Raw genomic sequence first — 25,141 nt, 5'->3', positions numbered from 1 at the left:
CATGCGACACCTACCAGGAGGGGGGTCATTGGGTATAGCCAGGGACTTGGGGAGAGACCCTATAGTTCCACTGATTGTATTCAGTCCCTGCAATACCTTCATCCTTCAAGCTCCTTAAAAAAATTTTGTTTCACAGATAGTTACTGAGCAATTCTCCTGGAACTCTAGCTAATGTCATATATAATTCCAGGGGGTTATAACAGAAGCATGATTCTTCACAATTAGATTCCTGCCTTGTCTGTAAAGTCCTACAAATAGTTTGTCATTCCAACTGCCTTGCTTTCTTTTCTGAACCCGTCACTTGCATTCCCATCTGTCTTTGCCTGTGTCAGTCGCCTTGTATAGAACCCTCCCTGCCTGCTTTTGTTTATTAAGTCACACCCATGCTTCACCTCAAGTCCCATTAGGTATGAGATACTCCGCAAATATCCAGGCCAATAAAATGAGCAGAAGCGATACGTGGCATTTCCTTCTCTATCCTGTAAGGGGCCTGGCAGTTTCTTCTTTCAGTTACCATGTTAGCAGTCTGATTGCCCCGAGGCCACCATACTGTGAGGAAGTCCAAACTAGCCGTGTGGAGAGGCACGTAGAGAAGTGCTGATGTACCAGACAAGCGAGTGAAGCCTTCTCAGACCTTCAAGCTCAGTCCGGCCTCTAACTGAATGCAGACAAATGAGTGACTTTAGTTAATGGCACATAAAACAGAACTGCCTGGCAGAGCCCAGTCAGCCTGGAGATAAGAAAGAGTGGTGTTTTGCTGAGCAGCAACAGATAACAAGAGCAAGTAGCATCACAACAGGTCAGTTAGCAAGACTCTTCCCAGATAGGCTGAATCTGAGGCTTGCAGGTGGCATGGGAAAGTGGTGATCTTGGAGAGCTCTGGCAGGCAGCTTACTGGTAGGGGGTAGGGGTAAGCGTTAGGGAAGGGGGCACTGATGCAATAGAAAAAGTGTGCCTCAGCTCCCTATATACTGTTTGTTTATCTTCCCTTTCAGCATAGCTTTTTATTGCTGACCATGTACAGTCCTTCAATTCCAGGTCACATTGTACCTTCCCAAGCTAAACCCTCTAGTCAATTTTGCAAACCCCTTTGTGTGTAAAAATGGGGACACAGATGTAGAACTTGAGGCAGTGCTTGGAACTGTCAGAGAAGCACGGGGAGGTGGGATGCACAAAGAAAAGTGGCTGAATGCCCCCAAATAGCACCTCCTTTGTAGCTTTGCCTGAAAACAGGTTTCCTGTCCCAGAAAAATTTTTCATACTTCATTTAGGAAGCTTTTAATTTACTGATCTAGCATTTCTTAATCACCTTCAGGGCACCAATCAGTCTCTGAGAATTCAAAGATTAAGATACAGTCTTACTTTTGAGATGTTTATCACTGTTTGATGGATGAATTCTGGGGCCATACTATGTTTTGGCATTGTAAAGTTATTTAAACATTTCCCTAGAAGAACTACACCACCTGGTAAAAAAGAATTCATTTTACCCCTTTAAGTCTTTGGGAGAAAAAAATCCTGATTTGTTTATTTACTTATTTATCCACTTGTCCCCCCCCCCCCTTCCCAGGTCCTTTCAAACCTCAACTCCACCCTATCCTGCTTGCTTCCATGTCTAGATATAATTTTCTAGATATCATTTTTGTCATGTAATTTACTCAGCTTGAACTTGATTGGTGACTGATGGCCCATGGTCTGCTTCTGTGATGGATCTGAACCAGTGATTTCAAAGCTCCAAAATGGGCCCCCAGAAATCATTACACCACTCACTTTTCCAAAAACAGTGATAAATTCAAACCACAAATCGCTGTACTAGCCCCGTGACTTGACCCTCTTACACTTGATAGACACCTGTCAAAATTTGATTCCACTGAGTATCTGCCCAATTTTTATGTAAGTTGTGTTTTCTCTCATATTAATTTTACAAATAACAAGGGTCAAACTCTTAAAACTTCTTATAAAGAATAAAGTGGATCCAGCCCTAGAAAGTTAGGGGCAAGGAGCTAAAGAGTTTAAATCAGGCAGCTTCAGAATAATGAAATAATTAAAGCCAATAGTGAATAAAATGGCTCAGCTCACGTGTTAGTAGTGAGTTTTCTACTCATTGAAAAAGATATTTGTACACAGTGAAAATGGTATGGCTCTAAAATTCCCAGCACCAGTTATTTAAATTCCTACCCTTTGCTTTTGATGAAACCATCTAAATTGGCAACACAAAGAAGTTAAGAAGAAAGGACACTTTGAGAGCTTCTAGCAATCATGAATTGATTGCTATGCCCTGCCTCACAAATGCTTATGACGGCTGCCTGGCTACCCCTGGCTGTGTGATTGGGCAGCTGATGCCAGTTTACAGACAGCGACTACTACTCCCCACCCCGCCCCCTCCCCATCCTAAATTCCATCCAAACTCTGGCATTAATTGAGCCATGAGCCTTGGGCAAGTCAGCTTCTCTGGGCCTCAATTTTCTCATTTAAAAAATGAGGAGGTAGGAATAGGCCCATGATTTTATTAAAAAATTTTTTATAAACAGCAAAGAAAGAAAAAGAAGAACAATTCAGCACAAGAGCAAGTTTGTACCAGGCATACCTGCCAAAACCTGCTGCTTGTGGCTTCTCACACGGAAACCTCACAAGAAATTCTCTAAAACTGTGATCTGATCCAGCTTTAGGCAATATTTTTTTCTCCTTTTAGAGAAGCTGAGCTCAACCACTTGGGACTCCGCATTCCTGTTCTTTATCCTCTTGTTTTTTTTTGTTTTGTTTTGTTTTATGTGTGTGTGTCCATTTCTTTCAGTGATTTTTTTACTGCATTTTTAATTGAAAATAGACATTTTATTTTGTTTATACAAGGTACAATTTCAAAATAGAGGTCATATAATATGTAGATGTAATAGATAAGGGAATATAAATATAAAGGCATATATACAGAAAATGTCACTGAGTTCAGTTTTCTTTCTGAATCCTTAAATCGGGAAGATTCACTGGGCACAATATCTCTTCCCTCCCTTTCAGTAAATGCAGAGCACCGAACTGGGGAGAGTTTTAGGAGCTGAAAACCTGATGCCCAATCCTTATAGATTTTTCCCAAGCCAGAGGAGCCTCCTAAATTCACTTAGAGCCTCAGGCATATTTCTTTTCTTTGTAAAGTGCAAGCCAAGAGGAGGGACAGAAGAAAGAGTCAAGCTGATAAGCTATCCTGAGTAAATGTCATAGTGAAATAAAAGCCCTGATAGGAAGACCTGAGGCCTTCAAGCTGAGACTTTGGTAACTTGGTCCTATATCTGAGGCAGGGCCTGGCATGCGGTTTTTTTGTGCTAAGCCTGGAGAACTTACTCATCCAGGCAGTGTCTAGGGTAGGCACAGTTGATAAATGATAGCCAATCGTTTTGGCATCCTCGCAGCTTTTCCCTGGTGCCCAACATCTTGAGTCTTTTCTAGGTTCCCTCTGGCCAGAGCAGAATCGGTGCCCTTGCTCAAGCCCTTGCTGGCCCCGCGCTGGCCCCTGGGGTTTCCTAGGCTGTGTGGTGGTTTTCTGCGTCCTCCTCTCTGCCATCGGTTCCCCCAGTCATTGGCGTATCTTCCATATTTTCCATTTGAACACTGGGTGTCCAGGAATTTTGCCTGTAAAGCAGATAATAGACAGGTTTTAAAAAGAGGACTTGCCCTCAAATGAAGTAAACAGATAGTCCCTGTTGAACATTCAAATGGAGAAAACTCCATTTGCAGATGCTATTTAAATCATATTTGGGTATTTTTAATCTCCTCACCCACCAGAGTTCCCAGTCCTGTTGGAGCAGCTCCCCTCACTTTGCCAACTCTCTGCTAAAAAGGGGTAGTTCAGACAGTGAGAACTAGGGGAGAGAGACTAGGAGCCCGGCCAAGTCCCAGGTGATAATCCTGATAAAAATGATGTAATGTTTTGGCACTTACTGTTAAATAGTTAAACAAACAACTACACTGATCAGTTTCTGAGTAACCAAGAGATGGGGAGGCATAACACTTTAATTCCATATTCCTGCCATGTTTTTTAGGCCATGAGTATCTGAGTCAGTGATTTCTTTCCTGGACTATTGAATCCACCTCCTGTGGATAAGCACTTTTTAGGACATTTAAAAATAAACACTTTGAGCTTCTTGGAGATTAACTAATTCTCAAAAATATATTTATGAATATTTCTCTAACACAGTCTGTAAATATTCATATTTCCTCTTAGAGTATATTTATTGGCCATATATACCACATTTTCAATTTTTTAAAGAATATACTTTTAATGTATTATTCTTTTAAAATAGTGTGCGTATATATTTTTAATATAGTCAATGAATATAGTCATTACAATTTCTTAAGAGTGTAACTGCAAATACAGCATTTTATATGGAAATTATTATAATGACATTTAAAAAATCCTTTTAAAAATCATATTTTGCCAACATTTTAACATTTTTTTGTTGTTTTGACAAGTGTTCAAGTAATACATCATCTTTAGTTTGTTACTTTCTAAACTGTGAGGTTTATGTCACTTCTTGTTGGTTGCAATAGTATTGCCAGAGTTTGAAGATTTATATAAATTTTTTGCAATGTTTTCATTTTGGCTTTACAGTAGCATTTCATGAAATGTTCCTTTTTTTCAAAGTTAGGCTCAAAGGGCGGTATAGTTTTTATATGGATACGATATTTAGAAAAGAATTTTTTTACTAGTAACTAAAAGTTTATTTCCAACAAATCTGATATCCATTCATTGTGTAAAGCTGAGGAAGGATCCAGAGCACCACATTCATATGGGGTGATGAAATGCCGATTACTGATTGATAGAAGTATAAAATTAGGCTAATATATTATTTAAAGCTTTAATGAAAGAATGATGAAAATGACTGAAGACTAGAAAAGTAGTAAAATCTGAAATTCAGCAAGTGGCAGAAACAATCTGGTCACAAATGCTGACATGTCAAATTTCAATTATTACAAATATAATAAAAGTAAGGCTGACATGAAGGAGTATATTTATAAAAAGTTACATCCATATTTAATGTGTGTTCAAGAAGAATATATTCATGACTATATGATAAGAATTGATACAAATCACATGTATATCAAATCGGCTATTTGACACAGCCCATCCTTCTAAGTTGGCACTCAGTAAAACTGGCCCCATGTCATCAGCCAGGTTCTGGTGGCCCCATTTCTGATGAGTGGCCTGCTTTGGAGAGTGAAGGGATCTCTAGGACTGGCTCAGTGACTCCTCAGCTCCAATACTCCTTCTGGGCAACACAGAAGGGGGTGATGACAGTGAGAGCCTGCATCTCTAGCCAGGAATGGGCCAGAGCCATGGTAATGAAGCTCTCTTCTCGGAGGAACAGAAGAATCTTATCAAGTGTGATTCTCCTGTGCCACTCACCTGGATTTTTTGCAGTGACGTACTAGAAGAAATGCCACACACACTCCACAAATCACAAGGACAGGTATGGATACTGCCACTGTAAAAGAATAGAACTGAGCTGGTACCGTGCTAAAAGTTCAGGTAGCAGATTCATTTTTAAGAATCTAAAAATTCTTTACAATTTATGTTCCTGAAGAGAGATCCAAACACCTCCCCAACCAGCTTACTATTGTCAACATTTCTTAAGGTCTATGAAATCCAACCTATTCTACATTTGGGCAAAAAGTTCACTTCTTTCCCACCGACACTGCCAGTTCAAACTGTCCCCATTCATCTTATCCCCTGTCCCCTGCTACTAATCCTCATGCTTCCTGAGCTGAGTGACATGGCGATGGGTAAGGACAGGAGTAAGTCAGGAGGGGATCAGAAGCTGAAGTGGACACATGAGGATGAGAGGCTAGCACTTTGTGAGAGGAAATGCTTGCTGCTAACTCCAAAGTCAGGAAAATAACAGACATGCCAAGGGTCATTCTTGGTTGTCCTTTGACATGACTTCCCCCTCTTCTGCAGCTTTGCAGAAACCTGAAATGATAGCTTGATCAGAGACTTCCGCCCATGATGGAGGTATAGGTAGACACACTGTGCCTCCTCGCACAACCAAAATAAGGACAACAACAATTTAGAAACAAAAAAAAAAATCAGTACTGACAGAACATGGAACTGTATGGAAGTCTGACAACCAAGGAGCTAAAATAGACACATTCATCCAAACTGGTAGGAGGGGCAGAGTTAGGGAGCCAGGGTGAAGAGGGGTAGCAGCAAAGCGGTGGCTGGCAGACCCCGGGCATGCAGGCAGCATCTGGTGGACCCAGCAAGGCGGCGGGTTATGGAGGGGGGCTTAGTGCACAAGGCAGCTGGTGGACTGGGTGGTCCCACATTCATATGCAGATAAATCAGGTGAAACTGGGGAGCGAGACAAACCACACAACCCAGGGTCCCAGTGCTGAGAAATAAAGTCTCAAAACACCAACTGAAAACACCTGTGGGGGTTGAAGTGGTGGGAGAAACTATCAGCTTCACGGGAGTTTGTTGGAGAGACTCACAGGGTCCTAGAATGTACACAAGCCCACCCACCCAGGAATCAGCACCAGAAGGGCCCAATAGGCTTGGGGGAAGAGGGGGAAGTGACTGAAATCTGGCAGAGAGTGGACCAAGTGCCATTGTTCCCTCTCAGACCCCTGCCCCACACACAGCATCACAATCCAGAGACTGACTTGTCCTGCCCTGGTGAACACCTAAGGCTCCACCCCTCACTACATAACAGGTGTGGCAAGACAAAAAAAAAAAAATGGCCCAAATGAAAGAACAGATAAAAGCTCTGAAAAAAGTACAACTAATCGACGAAGAGATAGCCAACCTATCAGATGCACAGTTCAAAACACTGGTGATCAGGATGCTCACAGAACTGGTTGAATTTGGTGGCAAATTAGATGAAAAAATGAAGGCTATACTAAGTGAATAAAGGAAAATGTACAGGGAATCAGTAATGATAGGAAGGAAACTGGGACTCAAATCAATGATGTGGACCAGAAGGAAGAAAGAAACATCCAATTGGAAAAGAATAAAGAAACAAGAATTAAAAAAAATGAGGAGAGGCTTAGGAACCTCCAGGACATCTTCAAATATTCCAACATCTGAATTATAGGGGTACCAGAAGGAAAAGGGGAAGAGCAACAAGTGGTAAAGTTATTTAAACAAATAATAAAGGATAACTTCCCCAATCTGGCAAAGGCAATAGACTTCCAGGAAGTCCAGGAAGCTCAGAGTCCCAAAGAAGGTGGACCCAAGGAGAAACACATCAAGGCACATTATAATTACATTAGCCAAGATTAAAATGAAGGAGAGAATCCTCGAAGCAGCAAGAGCTAAGGGGACAGTCACCTACAAAGGAGTTCCCATCAGACTGTCAGCGGATTTCTCAAAAGAGACCTTGCAGGCAAGAAAGGGCTGGAAAGAAGTATTCCAAGTCATGAAATCCAAAGACCTACATCCAAGATTGCTCTATCCAGCAAAGCTTTTGTTTAGAATGGAAGGGCAGATAAGTACTTCTCAGATAAGGCCAAGTTCAAGGAGTTCATCATCACTAAGCCCTTATTATATAATATGTTAAAAGGACTTATCTAAGAAAAAGAAGATAAAAAACATGTATAGTAGAACGGCAGCAAACTCACAATTATTAACAACCACACCTAAAACAAAAATGAAAACAAACTAAGCAAACAACTAGAACAGGAACAGAACCACAGAAATGAAGATCACATGGAGGGTTAGCAACAGGGGAGTGGGAGGAGGAGAGAGAGGGAAAATGTACAGGGAATAAGTAGCATAAATGGTAGGTAGAAAATAGACAGGGGGAGGGAAAGAATAGTTAGGAAATGTAGAAGCTAAAGAACTTGTAAGTAAGGCAAATGGACATGAACTAAAGGCGAGGAGTGTGGGTGGGGGAGTGCAGGGTGGAGGGGAGTGAAGGGGGGAAAATGGGACAACTGTAATAGCAAAATCAATAAAATATATTTAAAAATAATAAAATGAAATCAAGAATGAACTGCAAATAAAAGGCTAGAACCAAAGGGAAAAAATAGAAATGATAGTTTACAGTGCCATTTGTCTTCCAATTTCATTATCATTATTTATTTATTTGCTACTTTTTATGACAGAGAAAGGGTGATAAGGAGAAAGAAGAAGTGTTATAAGAAAACTCCTAGAGATGAGAGGAGAATAAGGTCATGTTTAAGAAAAGGAACAAAACATGTGGACTAAGTTGTAAGGAACAGTACAAAGGGGTGAAAGGAGTTAAGGGTGGAAGGCCAGCAGCAATGACAGCTTATGCTTTATTAGATCTGAACAGTGGGATCTTTGTGTGGAAGCAAAAGGCTTATCCTGTGGGCAGGGCAAGCATAACTATTTTTAAAACACTTGTGTCAATAATAAGCTCCAAGCCAATTTGTCTTAATGTTATGAAATCTCCCTGCAAAAATCACCTAGCTGCCCCACTTGCAAGATGAAAGCCCTGAACATCTGGACAGCTGGCTGTCTCATTGGGGACCATGAGTCACTCCTGTCTCCTAGACTATTAAGCTTTTTGGACCTGTGCCTATTCAACCAAAACATAACTTTGTAGGCAAGAGGAATATCCCATGGCTCAGCCTTCAATATACAACCCTCTTGAAAAACAGCTAAATACACAGATGTGGGGCAATACCCAGCTTCTCTCCAGGGCAGGAGTGTAAATGCATGCAGTTTTTCTCAAGGGGACTCGGCAGCATAACAAAAGCTTTAGAGAAGACCATCCCCTTTGACTCTCTAATTCTGCTTTTAGGAATTCTAAGGACATGGGAAGGACCATATTTTGCCATATATGATGCACACCTACATTTTGGCCCACACTTTCAGGAAAAAAATCTTTTATTTCAATTTTTTAATTCAATTATTTATTTATTTATATTTAGAAACCAAATTGTATTCCAGGGTATTGTTTTGCATACAGATATCATTATGGCTTTTTAAAGTTACACTTTTAATGCATCAGCATAAATAAAGGAATTAAAAACATTTATATAATGCAGAATTAGTAATACCCATATACAACGTGCACATTTATTTTTCCCTCAGAAATTTGGGCAAAACTTTACAACTTTACACGTCTTCCAAACTATTTGCAGTAAAAGTAAGCATAGAGAACTTGTTTCAAAAGAAGGAACAGAAAACGTGGGAAATTGGTGACAGATGTTTTGAGTTTTCAAACTTCATATTACTCATCAATAGGAGTAAAAGTCAGAACTGTGTTATTAGCAAACATATTGCAGACTATGGTAAGCTATTTCTTCACACTGACTGACTAATCAGCTTGGCGTGCATTTACTGTTTATAGAGAGACTTATTGGAAAAGGCAACTCAATGTAAACAATAGTTGTATTTCACAATGCTTCTTCCCATTTCCTTTCAGCGAGAATAAAAACTGCAGACTCAAACTCAAGTGAGAAGAGGTCTCCTGAGCCAGTGATCCAAACAAAGCAGTTTGAATTTAGTGAACTAAACTCAAATGCTTGGCGTCTTCCTGAGTTAGAACAGACGAGTTTAGTAGAGAAATTGAAACCAGAATCACTGAAACAATGGACTAAAATATCATCTGCCACAGTTCTCCACCCTTTTGTGTTTCCTCGGGGTTGAGGAGTGGTACACGGGTTATAGAAAAGGAAGTGAAAGAGATTTGGTGAGATGGAGGACTGAGAGGAGGATTAGACTCTGGGAGAGGGAGGAGGAAAATGGATTATTGCACGGGGAGGCCAGGAAGGTCAGTGCTGCTGCCTCGAGTTCAACCTACTGTGCACGTTGGGTCTGAGGCTGCGAGGCGGCCTAGATAGCCAGTGGCCACTATTCCACGTGGATGATGAAAGGTCCTTTGTGAATATACGGGGAATTGCAATTCCTTAGCAGTACCTGCAAACTAGGTCATTCAGGGAATAGTACCCATTTCTGATGTTGCTGTGCCCAGGATCCTTGTGTGTTTGTATTTGATGAGGGCAATTTTGAATAAGAATGTCAATCCATTATGCCTGGTCACTTTTCCTAGTTTCTTTCCTATCTCTTACTATACTGAGAACATTTTAAGTGTTGGGGTCAGAGTAGATAACCAATATTTAATTGATTGAATTAAATCATTAACATTCCATATGTGGAAGTATGCACATTTCAAGTACTATTTACACTTGACTTGGGGAGGTGAACACACAGCATACAGATGACGTGTTGTGGGACTGTGCACCTGATACCTGTAATTTTGTTAATGAGTCACCCCAATAAATTCAATAAAAAGGAAAAAACTTTTCCTTTAAAAATTTTTTTAAATGTTTTCAAAAATTAAGTGCTATTTAGTTTTTAATGAGAAGTCTGCATTTCATTGCAGTTTAGGACAGTATCTGGCACAAAATAGGATCTCAGTTTACATTGACTGAACAGATGAACAACAGAGACGTAGCTCCTGCGGAAGACGGAGCAGACTGAGCACAGCGAGCTTATTTCAGATGTGCCAGACTATAGCTGTAATGCATTCAGGAAAGTGAACCCCTACTCCCAGTGTACTAAATTACTATGGCTATGTGGACCCTGTTATAGGTAACAGTTTTGACCTTTTATTTTACAATTGAGACCCTTCAAGAATACCGTAGTCAAGAATCAGAGACCAGATACTGGAATTATTGAATAAAGATACGGATGAAAAGGGCTGCCAAGGGAGGCAGTAGATATTTAAGACAATGAAATGATGAGTCACACTTTAATATTTATTTAAAGGTTAAAGCCCTCAAATTCACTTACCAATTTGTGCATTTTTTCAATATTTATTCAGCATCTACTACTTACCATTTTCTATAGAACTAAAAATAGCAACTTTAAAAGTTGCGATATCTTTTATAAACTAATTTTTAAAAAAGTTATGGTATTGGTAGTATCAATGGGCTGATTAAAATGTTAAGTGAACATTGACTAGGCGACCACTATAGTAAAGCATCATTTATATTTCCTTACAAAGGTGAACTCAACTGATTGCTTATTCATGTAGAAATAGCAACACCCACTGATGCCTAGGGCACCAGTGAGTACATCTGTCGCTGGTAACTGTCCTGGGCATATTCTTAGGTCTCAGGTGCCTGCAATTGTATGTGACATACTTTGAATGTATTATCTTATTTAGAAAATAAGCATGCTATTCATTTTAGCATATACCTTCTTAGGAGATGAAACTCAAATAGTACAAATGAAATATATCTAGTTTTCGTCTCCTTGCTGAAATTACTTGCTCTGTCCTGTAATTGTTAACATGCTATCTTTATATTTTAAGGGGCCTGAAAGAAGACATTCTTATTCATATAATATGAAAGGTTTAAAGCTATTTTTTCTTTTAAATCTCTGTATTTTAACAGTTCCTTGCACATAGGTATCTTTGTCTATTGTACATGTTTAGTTAATGTTTATTATATTACATTTCAGAATTTAGGAGTGACTTTCCCATAGTTTAACCCAGTGAAAGATACAAATTAGGAAAAAATATATTCTAGATTTATAGCCCAATAAAGTAGTTTGAAAATCTATATAGAAAATATGGCCCCCAAATTTTATATGTAGGATTTTATCCTATAGCTATACTTGCACATATGCAGAACAATACAAGGTTTTCCAACACATCATTGTTTGTAACATAGCCAAAGAATGTAAGCAATCACATGTCCAAATAAGGTTTGGCTGAATAAATTCATGCTATAGAATATTTTGAAGCTATTAAAAAGCATAACATGGTTTTATGTGTTGATATAGAAGGATCTCCAAGATATACTACCAAGTGAAATAACAGTGACAATAACGTACCTAACTGGCCAGCATTATTCATCCTCTGTGTGTGGTTACATCCTGACTTTCTCTGAAAAGGCCCACAGAAATCTGGGAATGGGATTTTCTTCCTTCCAGCAAGGGGATTTTTAGACATAGGGCTTACTTTTTACTATATATATCTTTTTGTAATTAAAAATATTTAAACCATGTGCATATATTACCAATTTTAAAAAATGAATAAGAATTTTAAAACTGTAGAAAGGTTAATGTAGAATGTGACACAAAAAGAAAAATTAGCTAGGCTTCTTTATTTATTGGTCTCCTCTTAAATGATAAACAAATTCTTGTTTCCACGTCCTTGTTATTAAACACCATAGTTTCCCTATGAAAATACAAGGAGCCTTTCTAAAATGTCTTGCCTTTTTTCAAAAGCTATTTTAATCAACTAACTGCTGAAATGACCAAAACCATGTGATCATTTCCCAGATGACACTAGTGCAGATAAAATGTAAGCACAAAAATATGAGTCCTTTTCTAGCAGGAAAACTTGGAAATCAGAAAAAAAATCATTTTTGCCCATGTGAATTAGTAGTTTTTTTGGTTCACCTGAAAACCTGTCAGACAAAAGTATTAGATCCTTTCTTACTACTTGCATTTCTCTCTTTTTGCTTCTGTTTCTCTTTTCCTATCCTCTCTTCTCTGAGCTCTCTTCTCCTCCTTTTATCTTTTTCTTTCATTCTTGGTAACACTTTTCAACTTTCCCACTTATATTTCCTGAGACATTCTCTCTCTCCTAGCCTTACTGGTCTATTGTCTTCTGTAAAAAGAAGCCTTGTAGCCTGAGAAATCTGAACAGTCTGGCTGTACGTACGTTGTGCTGGCACTCTGGGAGACTAGTGCAACCTACGTGTCGGCAGGACAGCCTCTCAATGAAGCCAACACTCATTTGTGGTTCCTAATAATTCTGGACAGAAATCTGGCCCTGCTTAGCAGAACTGAATTGCCGAATAGGCCCTTTTCATGATGTGTCCACTTTCTGGTTTCCACATCAGGAGCCTGACAATGGGAAGGTACCAAGATAAAGAGAGTGATGTCAAATAAAGAATTCCATAAATAGGGGGATCATGTAACTTAGTCTCTAAACTGAGACACTTTGGAGAGTGAAAGGAAATGCTAGCAGGGATCATGCAGGGAGAGCAGGCACAAAGCAGGGCTGTCCAGCTTCCTGGGACCGCGGTCCTCTGAGCATCAGCACTGCCATGACAAAGGTACTTACCAGTGACGGCCGTGGAACTGTACGCATATGCACCTGCAGAGAAGAGATTGCAGCTCAGTTATGAATGTAGTCCTAAAGGCACTGTGCTCATTAAGCAGGAGAAATTCTGGACAATTTGGTTCCCATTTTAAAGCCATGAGAAATTCATGGCTGGCAAAGCCAAACTCATCTTAGCAAAAAACAAGCAAGGTAATTATTTATTTTAGATGCTGGGCCACACTTATGAATCAGATATGCCCTTACAAGTAATGGGGGGGAATAGGGGTAATTGTAATTGAACAACAATAAAAAATTTTAATGAAAAAAAAATAGGATCAGATATGCCCTTACAAAAGATACAAATTACCGAGAGCTCCTCCATCCTGTAGATTGTGACTCCAGATGGTGGAAAGCTTCCTCTGTCCTCCCATAATGCAAGGAGGCAGATATTATTCAGATTCTTGGCAAATCAGGTTAATACAGTGAGCTTTGTCACACATGGGAGATGGACTTTCTTTTTTCACCAGACTGAGCCAGGATGAAGCACAAAAAATAGAGACCAGAGCAAGAAGGCTGTAGCAAACAGAAAGCAGGTGGCAGAGGGTTGCTAAGTTGTCCTGATTTGGGTGGTATAATATCATGCAGGCAAAGAGCTGACCACTCCTAAAGCATGCAAAGCCAATGCTAACCTGGCTTCTCCTCAGAGGCAGAGAGAGTGTGTTCTAAGGCCTTTGCTGTTGTTTGAGATTGGTCTTGGGAGGGCTCATTCCCAGTGATCTCTGTGGTTTCTGCAGAAGGAGGTTTTGGTGTCATCAGCCTGGAGCCCGGTGTAGTACCTGGCTTTGTGGCCATTGTGGTGAAAGCTGGCTCTGTAGGAAGGTGCAACACATGGGGAACACCAATGTTTAGTAATAGTCACTTTCTCGGCTCCAGAACCGAGTGAACTTAATACCTGTTGTAACTGAGCCCACCCTGGGCCAGGCCTCCCCTAGCACATCTTCCATGGCTCTTTATGAAAATCCCTTAATGACCACAGACTTTTGAGAATGCTAGAGAATTTATAGTGATATATCATAGTGCACGTTAGTTAACTATCTCAAAGATTAGAGTAGAGCCAGGCTTGTTTACTAGTGGAGATTGAGCTCAAGAAAACAAGTGATACAGTATTTGCCAGAGACATCTGGGATGCAGGTTTTAGATTCTTTTACACATGTTTTCACAAAACTTCTAAATAAGGGGAAGCCTGATATCAGGTCATCTCAACTATAGAGTGTATCTGAAGAATGTCTGGCTTTGCCCCAATCTCAGCATCTTTGGCTGTTTGACCACACTGTTTGGGCCACTTTCCCATGCGCTTCCAGCCACAGATGCTGTGAGAAGTTATCATGCCTTGTAGTCCTTTTTCACTTCCTCATACTTCCCAGGCTGCAAGCGCACCAGGTACTTTGCAGATGGAGTTCCCCCAGAGCCATCTCATCCAAGTTCCCATTGCCGTGTCACTCCGCATCAAAGATGACACCCTCACACCTGAGATTTCAACCATGCAGTTTCATCTGATCAAGTGTTTGGCACACGAAGGCAGGACAAGAAGAGGCCACTTAATTATTCTTATCAATTGGGTTAATCAGATGTGACTCTGATCAAAGGAGCTTTAGAATTACCCTGAACTTAAATATAGCCAGTACCTCAACCTCTTCCTTCTGTTTGTAACCAACTAACCAGGAGGGAACTTTCTCTGGCCCTCTACCCTCCCTTTAGCACTGGTTTTCTGCCTTGGCTACCTAAGAATCACCTGCAGAGCCTCTAGAATTCTGATTCCCAGATGGCTCTCCAGAGTTCCAAGGTGATCTCAGTGGACAGCCAAGTTTAGGAACCAGTGCCCTCGGGAAGGCATGTCAAGCAGGACAGGATGGCTGTGCCTGGAGGGGAGAAGACAAGGGCCAGGAAAAGCCACAACCTGGATAATGGGACACAAACGGTCAAGAGTTAAGTGTAAAGTGAGGGTATCATAGGATACGGGGCACATTGTCCCAATGACATTTAGCACCCAAGATTTTGAATTTTCTTAACATTGGGACTGTGCTGAGGAAATTGGGATTGATGATTGGTTAAGACTCAGTGGAAATCTGGGACACTGGCAGCTCTGTGCAATGCTTCTACAGTAGAGCCATCATAGTTAATTTGCTGATGTTCGGGATTGTTGGGAGGCAATTCCGCGGGGGTCTCTCATATTTCTGAGAGCCATTTCTTTCTTTATTAACCCTTACAGAGCCCCTCGTAGGACCAGAACTCATGCACTGTTTTCTGTTGTTGATTTAAAATAAATTATTTATAATTGACGTACAGTATTAATTTCAGGTGCACAACACAGCGATTCAACATTTACCTAGTTTAGAAAGTGATGGCCACAACAAGTCTCTGATGCAGCAGTGTCGCATCTTCTGCCAGTACCCCTGGAACTGTGGGGGGCTAGCACGTGAGGCAGGCAACATCCCAGGCCCTCCCCAGTTTTGACGAGGGTAGCAGTCTACAATTAAGTTAGATCTGATGTAGTAAGAGTGGATTTCAAACCTTATTAATCATGCACATATAAAACCTGGATATCAAGCACCTTTGATTTAAAATGGAAAATGAAGCTAAAGTTAAGTTTTTGTTCTTGACTTTAATAAAATGTTTCCTATTACATAAATTCATAGTGGAACTCCAGCAGTGGTCCATGAATCTGAGGGCTGTGTGGGCACCTGAGTGTTAAAAGAGAATAAAAGTCCTTAAAAGATTTCCAACATTCCTACCTTTTCCAGAAGGGGAGGGGCTGTCTGGCTCTGGGGTCACCCCTGCCGGAGCTACTGTGGAGGGTGGCCTTGGGCGAGTCAGGGAGGGGTCTCCTAGAGAGAGGACAACCACAGGGCATTTAAGCTCTTGAGGGTGGAACCTGGGGTGGCTTCAGAACTGGATTTAAATAAAAAATAGGTGTATGTATTTAAAATAGATATCTCTGGCTTCCTAGGCTAGATCAGAAGCATAAGAAATAAACTACACTCAGTGTTTCCCAACCTGCAGTTCTCATGCAAATACAAACACAGGCTGCAAACACAGCAGGCAGCAGGTACACCAGCATGTCTGCATCAATTCCCTCATCCCCAGGCACCCCAGGGGCAACATGTTTAGACCTAAACAGATACATCCAGCAGGCTGCATCACGGCAGAGGAAGTCTGAGCTCAGGGGATCTGAGTCTTTTATTAATGGCATCACCATGTCTGCCTTTTTCCCAGAAGGAGAAGGAGATGGAGATGCTATCTCCATCTTCCAAGGGTATATATTTAAGCATCCTTGAAAAGATAGTCCAGGGAAAGGGTCTGTCAGTCTTTTGCATAGAGGAGGAGGCTTCCTCCTTGCCCTGCCTTTGACAGTAACACAAAGAGACCAGGAAGGGCCGCCAGGTGTTCTAAACACTATGAATTCAGTGAGGAAATCTGACTCTCCAAGGAGTCCTTCCACAGAATGAGTTTGCTATGGAACAACCTCCTCTGGTCAGCTCCCCCCACAGAAAGGATGAAAATTTTCACAAATGTTATATGAGAAAGTATCTAGCTCGCTGTTGGACATATACCAAGTGAGCAATAAATGTTAAATCAGAATTCTCTTGGAAGACTGTGGGTTCATCTTTATTTTTCTAGAGTAAAGGGATTAGTATTTCCGGACATGGCACAATTTGGCTTCCACAGCAAGATTATTCAGCTCCTTCTGGCATGGTTATTCAGTTGGAGATGGTTTTAAAAAATTGATTCTGGCAGCTTTCCCTCCCATTTTCTCTGGAGCACTGACTCAGACTTGGGTGACTGAGTAAAGGGAATCTGTGCCCTATGTGTCTCCCCAGTCTCCTGGGGTAGATACCCATGGAGAAGAATGGCAATCATTTTCCTGCAGGCTCTTTCCTAGGGAGAAATTGGAAAAGTTCTCTGGGAAGCAAGCATGCTTGAGCACACACCCTTGTCCGTAACCAAATTCTTGCTACCATAATCTTAAACCATCGATGGTAATAATAGTTAATATTTACCAGGTTTCACTTAATTCTCCTACAAGCCACAATATTGACATCAGGCCCATTTTTTAGATGAGAAACCTAGAGTGCCAAGGTGTTAAGGCCCTTGCCCAAGGTCTCATAGATTTAAGTAAGTGGCAGAGCCAAGATCTGACCCCAGAATTGTGTGAGCCCCCTTCTCCCCACCAAAGCCCATGTATTTCACCTCCAGGAGGTGTTCAGAGGCCCCCTGGTTTATTTAGCCTTCAGCCTCAACACAAATCTCTTGGCCTCTCAGATGGGCTCACTTAGTGACCCATATTGCTGCACTACTGTCTGTGTGCCCTTGGCAAGTGTGGAGGGGATGGATAGGGCAGGGATGGCTACTTACTGATGCACTTGAGACTTGGAATTGTCCACTGGGTAATGTTTGTATCCTCGTTACGCAGGCACTTAGTCAGGCTGGATGTCCCAGCTTTACGCTTGAAACCAAAGTTACAAATGTACCGTTCCCTGGAGTTCTCATTGTAACTCTTGACCTGGATGTTTGCATGTTCAACAGATATGGGGGTAGAGCACGTGGCACCTGCAAAAGTACAGATATGAGGGGAGAGATAAACACATTTCAGCCTGTTCAGAAGCCTCCCAGAAACCCTGCCATCCAGCATAGCTAGAGAGAGAGGCGTTATCAATGAAAACCTCCTTTGCCTCACCCTCCACTTCCCACGCGTCCCCAACCTCAGTCTCTCTAAAAGGTATCCATCTCTGTCTTTCTCTTCTCTCCTCATCCACACCAAGCCTCTGAGCTCTCTTGCCTAAAGAAACACCAGTATCCTCCAGGCAGCCAGCATCATCTTCAGAAATGTGTATCTCATGGCCTCACTCTTACCTGACTTTCCCTTGCTCTTAGAATAAAAATTAAAATACTTAAGTTTTCCAGAATCTGCCAGAACTGGCCCTGCCTGCTCACTAGCTACTCTTCTCTGGCCACATGAGCCTTTGGTCCCCCCATGCCAGTCACTAGGCCTCCCATCCTCCTCTCAGCCCACTCCTAGCTGGCCATCTGCCGTCCTTCCTCAGGAAAGTCTTCCCTCACCCCCACAGTCAGTTAGGTCACATAGTTCTGTGTTATTTCCCCATGTAGTTGTTTTATGGTTGCTTTTAAGATATTGAGGTGATGTAATGAATATATGTCTCACCATCTGCACTGCAAGCCAGGGAGGATAGGGGTCATGTCTGTTTTGTCAACATTGTATTCTCTGAGCCTACTGCAGTGCTTGGCAGGAGCAGGTGCTCAAGAAATAGTTGTTCAAATAATGAACGGATGAACTCTCTTCCTCAACTTAAGTCTGACCTAGTAAAAGAGGCAAGATGAGTTTCCCCAGATGGCTCTACTTTGTGAAAGCTGGAATTAAACTCTGACTCCAAAACTTCAGCTAAAAATCCTGGCAATGGGACTCTAGTTCTGTTCTGTGGAAATGAGGAGTTTTACAAGTTAGTGTCTGAGGATATTTGCCTTAGACTGAAATGTTGGCCACTTCCATTTTGAGGGTGCCGTATTTATTACTGACTTTTTGTTGCTGTTAATTATTTATGGCCTGTTGATATTTTTTCATCCTTGAAAAAATTCCTTTCCCACATAAAAGCATCCAACATAAGTGTTAAAGACATTTAATGAATTAATGAGTTGCAGGAGTACTTCAGATGTTTTTCTACGTTATGTAATAAAACTTGCAAAAAAGAAAAATTAACTTTTTTCATTCTGCAAAATTGGCATTATTTATCATGCACCTAGTATAAACTGCTGTAAAACTGTGTTAAAAATTTCTCCTTCCTCCCAATTAGAAATTGACATAATTGAGCAAGATTTAGAACCCAAGATTTTCTTGGTTTGAAACTTAATGGCTAAAATCGGTGTCCTGGGGTTCGCTCAGTCATGTCCATTCATTTCATTTTGGGGCACTGCTCCACGGACAGGTGCTCAGTAGATCTTCAGGATAAGCCCAGAGCCGGTCTAATGGCTAGTTAGCTGAAAGTCTGATGATTTAGCTACTGGAGAGGGCTATGAATAGCCTAACTCCCAAATGAATAAGGTGAGCTTGGCCATCTATCTGAATTAGACTGTGTGCTAGGCCTAGAGGGTTACAGAGTCTGGAAAGTTTGATCACCTTCTGCAACTCTGAATGTCGTGGTGAGGATTCTGGATTCTGGAATGCAAATCTACATGCATCCTGGAAAATGTCTCTGATCTTTACCTAGGTGTTCAGGTGATGCTGATTTCTTTTGGTATTCTTCAAATAAGCCAATCTTGTTTGATTTACTCCAATAAATCTGTACCTGCCTTCCAGCAGCTAGAACCTTCTTTTGGACAGGCAGGATCTGGGTCAGCTTTGACTAAATAACAGCTTTTTCCTTTCTTCTCACCTGCTTCCTGTGGATTTGCCTGTCTCTGCCTAGAAACCCTACCTTTCTGGAAGAAGACCCTGACCCTCTGCCCTGGTTTTGCACACCTTTCCCTCCAGAGAGCAGTTCCTGGATTTCCACGCTCTTCAGCTGATGGCTAGGTTTGGATGTCAGAGAATGACTGCCAGAATCACCAGGATACTTATTCACCTGACTCCCAGGATCATAGTCTCCTGGACCCCTTACACCACGTCCTACTGGTCAGGCAGGCCTCTCCAGATATCAGAATCAGAGGGAGCCATCTTAGAATTCAGCGTGTTAGGACAATCTACTGTCAAGTGCCTGACGGGCTCCAGACAGGTAACCCCGTGGGTCAGTTGTCAGACCTCTCTACCTGCTTCAGGAAGTCCTCCTCCTCAGGCTCTGCCACCAAGGTTTCTGCATACCTCACACCTGAGCCCACCCGAACTATGACAGCCCAGGGAGTCAGTCACTCCAGGCTTCACTTGGGCCTCCTAATCTCACGAGAAAGTGGATTATTGATTTTTGTTCTTATTTGCTATATATATATAAAATCTGTGTCATTCTTTGTCACTCCATGCTGATAGTCTCAATGTTCTCTTTTCATTTATGTGGCTTCTATAGTGGACTCGAACATTTTCATTTTCTTTTCAATGAAATTATAAAATAATCATTTTACCTTACTAATGTCTGAAAAAAAATTTCCCCCTCACTTCTATGAACAAAGTTATTAGAAAGAAGAAATGAGCTGCTAGTTTACTTCATTTACCATCCCCTCTCTGTTCCTTCTGGCCTGTGGGTTGTACCTTACTTGCCCGAATCCCTTCCAAGACATGGTTATTTTACAGATAGTCCTCAAGTTCAATTTTCCAACTGATTTTAATTTTAAATAATGTTCTGAACTTTTTAATCTCTCTTTGGTTGCCTTTTTTCAGTCTTCACTGTTTTCTGTGTTATTTTTAAATTGTAGATTTTTGTCAGCAAATTGTGTTAAGTCTTCTAAGTGTTGAAATAGTCTTCTCCATTTAGGACAGTGGTCTTCAGCTCTGAGTGTTTGTAGCTCATTTTGAAATAAAACATATGTGGCCTGTCACTTGAGGGCATTTAAAAAGTCAAGGTAATGGCAACCATGTCAACAAGAGCTTTAAAGTATCGCTGCTACAGTAGAAGGCTACTGTAGCCTTCAGTAGCTAACGTATGCTAACGTATGAATCACAGTGCTAACGTATGAATGATCAGTGCTAACGTATGAATCACATGCTCATCCCTCAGAGCTCATTCTCAGGTGGGTAGGACAGTGCTGTGAATCTAAGAGCCCAGAGTTTTATAGCTTCCCATAAATATGCAGTCTTTTTGTGGGATGGCTTGACTTACTACTCTTGACCTTAGATTCAAAGAAGGTAGTACCCCTCTCAGCTCAACATCCCTTCTGCCAAACGTTGTTGTAGCTGCAGGTTTATTCAGTTGTAGCAACAATGAATTTTACACACCAGGCAGGAAAGGAGTCATAGGAAACATTCTATGCACACAGTTGAGAACCACTGTTGTATAAGGGAAAACAAGCTTTCCCAGATCCTGAGTAAATAGTGATTGTCTGCGGCTTCTGTAGATGTTCTTCCCAAGCCCATCTCTGCTGTTAAATCTGAGGGCAAAGGTTTTAAGTCACTGTCATCTCTCCTTTTCTTCTTGAAAAGGAACCAGTCATCATCAATGAGTGGAACAAAACCAGTCAAACCCAGTAATGGGTTTGGAGGAAGAACTTAGAACTACAGAAAGGGGGAGAGGATGAGAAGAATGTACCCTGATGTTAGAAACTGCCCTACCTGTTTTCAGAAGCTGTATTCCCCCATGGATAAGGCTGAGTAAGAGGCCTTGGGACCATAAGCCACCAAGGAGATAAAGCTTATCTTCCTGGTAGGGGTACTGCCTCTGCCCATTTCACTTTATCCTGCTTGGCCCCAGGCTGGTGACTGGTTAGCCACTGACGGGTAAGATTCCTCAAGGGAGGGACAACCTAAGACAGGCATGGGGTCACAAAGGGGCCCCACAGGGAAGGACTTGCGGGGCTATAGAAAAAGGGGGTGATGGACCCTTGCCCCTCAGCTTTGACATAGCCTGAGTCCTCACTCTATCTGCAAGAAGTCTTCTAATCTCTTGGTTGCCTTACTTCCTCTGCCTGACTTAAGTCTGAAACGATGCCGGAAGGCAGTGCAGCCCTGTGCTGGAAAGGGCAGGTGACCAGGCTTAAGAAAGAATACATAAAATCCTGTGAAACCTGCTTTGCTAAGAATGCTCTCAATTTTCTGATAAGGGTCTGAGCAGGAAATGAATTTTGTTTCCCAAAGTTTTGTTGCCCTTTAGCTAACAGTCCCTGACTCAGAATAAGCCCTTGTAATTCTCTGTATGCTATCTATTCTTTGATCTTTACTGCCTGACAATGATTGCTGAATTTTACCTGTATTCCTGTGCAAACTGAACCCAATAAAAGCCCACTGAAGAAAAAGTTCCTGGCCTTTTTCCTTTGAGAGATTGGCCACCTTTACTACCCAAGCAGATCACATCTTGGTAGACTTATTCTCATCTGGGCAGAGCCCCCCCACACTCTATGGTGTTGAAATAGAATTGAAGTTGGAGGTATCAGTATGTAATTAGTTTGTGTGCATACCCATGTGAGTACATGTATCTGTGTATGTCCATGTGAGTGTGTGCATGCAAGTATGTAGCTGTGTGTGTATGTGCTAGCTCTGTCCTCTGACAGTGCCTAGCAGTGATGACATACTAGCAGCAAACATACTTGGTACTCAGGTTTTGGTCTGTGCAAAAAGAAACCATGGGTCCTTGGAGAAAAGCCTGATTCCAGGGTTAGGACATGGAAAGCACAAGGTGAGCATGGAATATCTTGCACCAGAAAGTAAGGAAGTGCTCAAAGAATGATGGAAACATGTCAAATGGATATAGGGCCGGGTTGAACCCCCTCTTCCTCACCAAATCTGGGCTATTTGAGTACTAAAACAAGATAATAATGAATTATGGAAAAAAATAAAATTCCATAAGTTTGTACTAATATAAACTATTAAATTTATTATTAAGGAACAAGAGAAAGCCCTTCTGACAGTAGGTCAAAGTTAACATTACCAATGTTGAGATAAATCAGTGCCATCTGCCTCCCGATCTAACTCACCGAGAAAGACACAGCATCAATCACATCTGTGGTATTTTTCCCCAAAATCTAACCAGGAGGAAACACCTGATGAACCTAAATTGAGAGACATTCTAAAAATAGTTTGCTCGTATTTAAGATCAAGAAAGATAAAGAAAGGCAGAGGGAATATTCCAGACTGAAAGAGGTTAAAGGGACATGAAAACTAATGGCCCTGGATTAGATCCAGAATTAAGGAGAAAGTATCTAAAAAGCACATCACTGGGACAATTGATAGAATTTAAATATGGACTGAGTATTAGCTAAAATTTCCCGATCTTAATAATTGTTCTGTAATTATCTTGTATTTTAGGAAGGTATGTAGGGGAGTGTTGCTCTTAGGAAATATATATATACTGAAGTATTTTGGCATAAAGGGACATAATGTCTCTAAATTACTTATAAATGCTTTTAGAAAAAAATGCACATGGGTAGAGGGGGGAATAATAAAGTAAATAGGGCAAAGTGGAACAGGGTAAAGGGGTATTCAGAAGGTCCTTGTGCTATTCTTGCAACTTAATTATAAATTTGAAATTATAACTGAATAAATAAGTTAAAAAATAAGCAAGGTTAGCATCCAAATAAAACCACTTGATGAGTGGGGCCTTTTTTTTTTTTTTAGGATTCCTCTCAAAGGAAACTTTAAGAGCCCTTGAAAATTCAGGCCAAGATTATTTTCCATCAGGAAAATTTTCTTTAACTTCCTTAATTGTGGTTTTCATAGTGCTAACTTTTCCTCTTTTCTTGTCTGTATTCAGGCCTTTTAGAGTTCCTTTTTTTTTTTTCATTTCCGGCAACCAATAGTGGTGTTTCCACTCTTTCTACTTTTGGCATTTGGTTCGCTGTGTGCATTCACCATTGCCATACTGGAGTCCTTGCTCTGCTACATGAACTTTGCAGCTACCTTTGTCTTCATCTTGGGCCCTCTAATGTGAGCATGCATCAGAACCTCCTGCATGGCTTGTTAAAACACAGAGTGCTGGGTCCTCCTTCCAGAGCTCTTGAGGCAGTAGGACTCAGGGATAGCTGTTTGTTCATACCTTCCTTAGTTAATGGCATCAATTCTGTCAGTGAGGGTTTCTTTTACATGTTACTCTTGATGTACTCTTCTCAATTTATTTTGTAATACTTTTTAATTGGATCTAATTATCCCTTTTCCATCTCAAATCTCTCTCTCTCACACTTGCTGTGTGTGTGTGTGTGTGTGTTTACCTTGGTTGTACCATGGTTTTAGCTTCAAACTACCAAAATCTTAACTCTGCATCTGATTCTCTTTCCTGTATGTTAACACATCTGGGAAAACACTTAGAGGTTGTAGGATAGAGTGGGGACGAATAATCACAAAACTCAATTCTAGAAATTTGATGGTAGACCAGAAAGGGTAGTTCCATAAAAATGCTAGACTCTGCTCTATGATAAAATGTTCCTTCCTTCTGAGGGAACTGGAATTGACCTTGGATCTTTGGACCTCTCAGGTAATATTATGTTATTGCTGCCTGGACAGTCTCTATCCAGCCACAAATCAATGATTCCAGAGAACATGAGACATGATGTCCCTAATGGAAAAGGCTAGACACAGACTGGATTCTACTGGTAGGAATGTACTTAACTGGATTTTCCTCCCTTGGCCATTTCCTTTCATACACTGACTCTGCTCTTTAGAGCTGATAGTGTCATGGCCGTGGACCTGGAAGAACTTGTGAGATCACAGAGTCAAGCTCTCAGTTTTTGGAGGACTTGCCATGCTGAGGTGGCCCCTGCTACGTGCAATTCCAAACCCTCAGGAAGGAGAGTCTAAGATCCTCTATGTTACCCAAAACACCACACACACAGTTACCTACAAGACCAGTCCCTTTAGGATTGCAAAGACACCTTGCTCAAACCTTATTTCCACTTAGCATAATTTCCTTAGCATAAAATATATCATAGCATATTGCAAAATCTCCTTCCTTTTTAAGACTGAACAATATTCCATTGTCTGTATATACCACACTTTGGCTATCCATTCACCTGTTGATGAATGGCTTGCTTCTACATTTTAGCTATTGGGAATAATACTGCTATGAACATGGGTGCACAAATATCTCTTTGAAACCCTACTTTCAAATCTTTTGGGTAAATACACAGAGTGCAATTTCTGGATCATATATTAATTCTATTTTTTATTTTTTCACATTTTATTGTTGTTCAATTAGAGTTGTCCCCATTTTTCTTCCATTACTCTCCCTTACCCTGCCCATCTCTCTCTGGATACTTAAGATCTTCTGTTTGTCTTTGGTGTCCTACAGATTCATTACAGTGGTTCTTGGTATGGGTTTCTTTATCTTGCTTGGTGATGTTTTCCCAATTTGATCTTTTGTGTCTTGGTGGCTTTGACCAGTTCTGGACGATACTCAGCCATTATCTCCTTGACTACCATCTCTTCTTTGTTGTTTCTATTACCCCTTTCTGGAACTCTGATCATATGGTTCTTATTCTAT

The 25,141-nt window shown here is 41.0% G+C and overlaps 1 protein-coding gene across 5 annotated transcripts in view; it reads right to left on the bottom strand.

Moving 5' to 3' along the window:
- Positions 1–2,854: 2,854 nt before the first annotated feature.
- IL15RA (interleukin 15 receptor subunit alpha) overlaps positions 2,855–25,141 on the bottom strand; it is a 36,892-nt gene continuing 14,605 nt past the window's right edge. The window contains exons 2-8 of one of the 5 annotated variants that reach the window (XM_037143549.2): positions 17,430–17,624; positions 15,809–15,901; positions 15,403–15,543; positions 13,706–13,885; positions 13,038–13,070; positions 5,393–5,471; positions 2,855–3,618 (exon numbers count right to left, since the gene is read on the bottom strand). In XM_037143549.2, the coding sequence (XP_036999444.2) occupies positions 3,510–3,618; positions 5,393–5,471; positions 13,038–13,070; positions 13,706–13,885; positions 15,403–15,543; positions 15,809–15,901; positions 17,430–17,624 (830 nt within the window). In that variant the 3' untranslated portion in view covers positions 2,855–3,509. Of the gene's footprint in view, positions 3,619–5,392; positions 5,472–13,037; positions 13,071–13,393; positions 13,590–13,705; positions 13,886–15,402; positions 15,544–15,808; positions 15,902–17,429; positions 17,625–25,141 lie in introns of those variants that run through there. The other 4 variants (XM_037143551.2, XM_037143550.2, XM_037143554.2 and 1 more) reach the window with 4 other exon arrangements.

The sequence above is a fragment of the Artibeus jamaicensis genome, unplaced genomic scaffold, assembly GCF_021234435.1.
Source record: "Artibeus jamaicensis isolate MK-2021 breed Jamaican fruit bat unplaced genomic scaffold, CSHL_Jam_final contig_426, whole genome shotgun sequence".
In the NCBI taxonomy this organism is placed as follows: Eukaryota; Metazoa; Chordata; class Mammalia; order Chiroptera; family Phyllostomidae; genus Artibeus; species Artibeus jamaicensis.
This window is presented reverse-complemented; position numbering and strand designations above follow the sequence as displayed.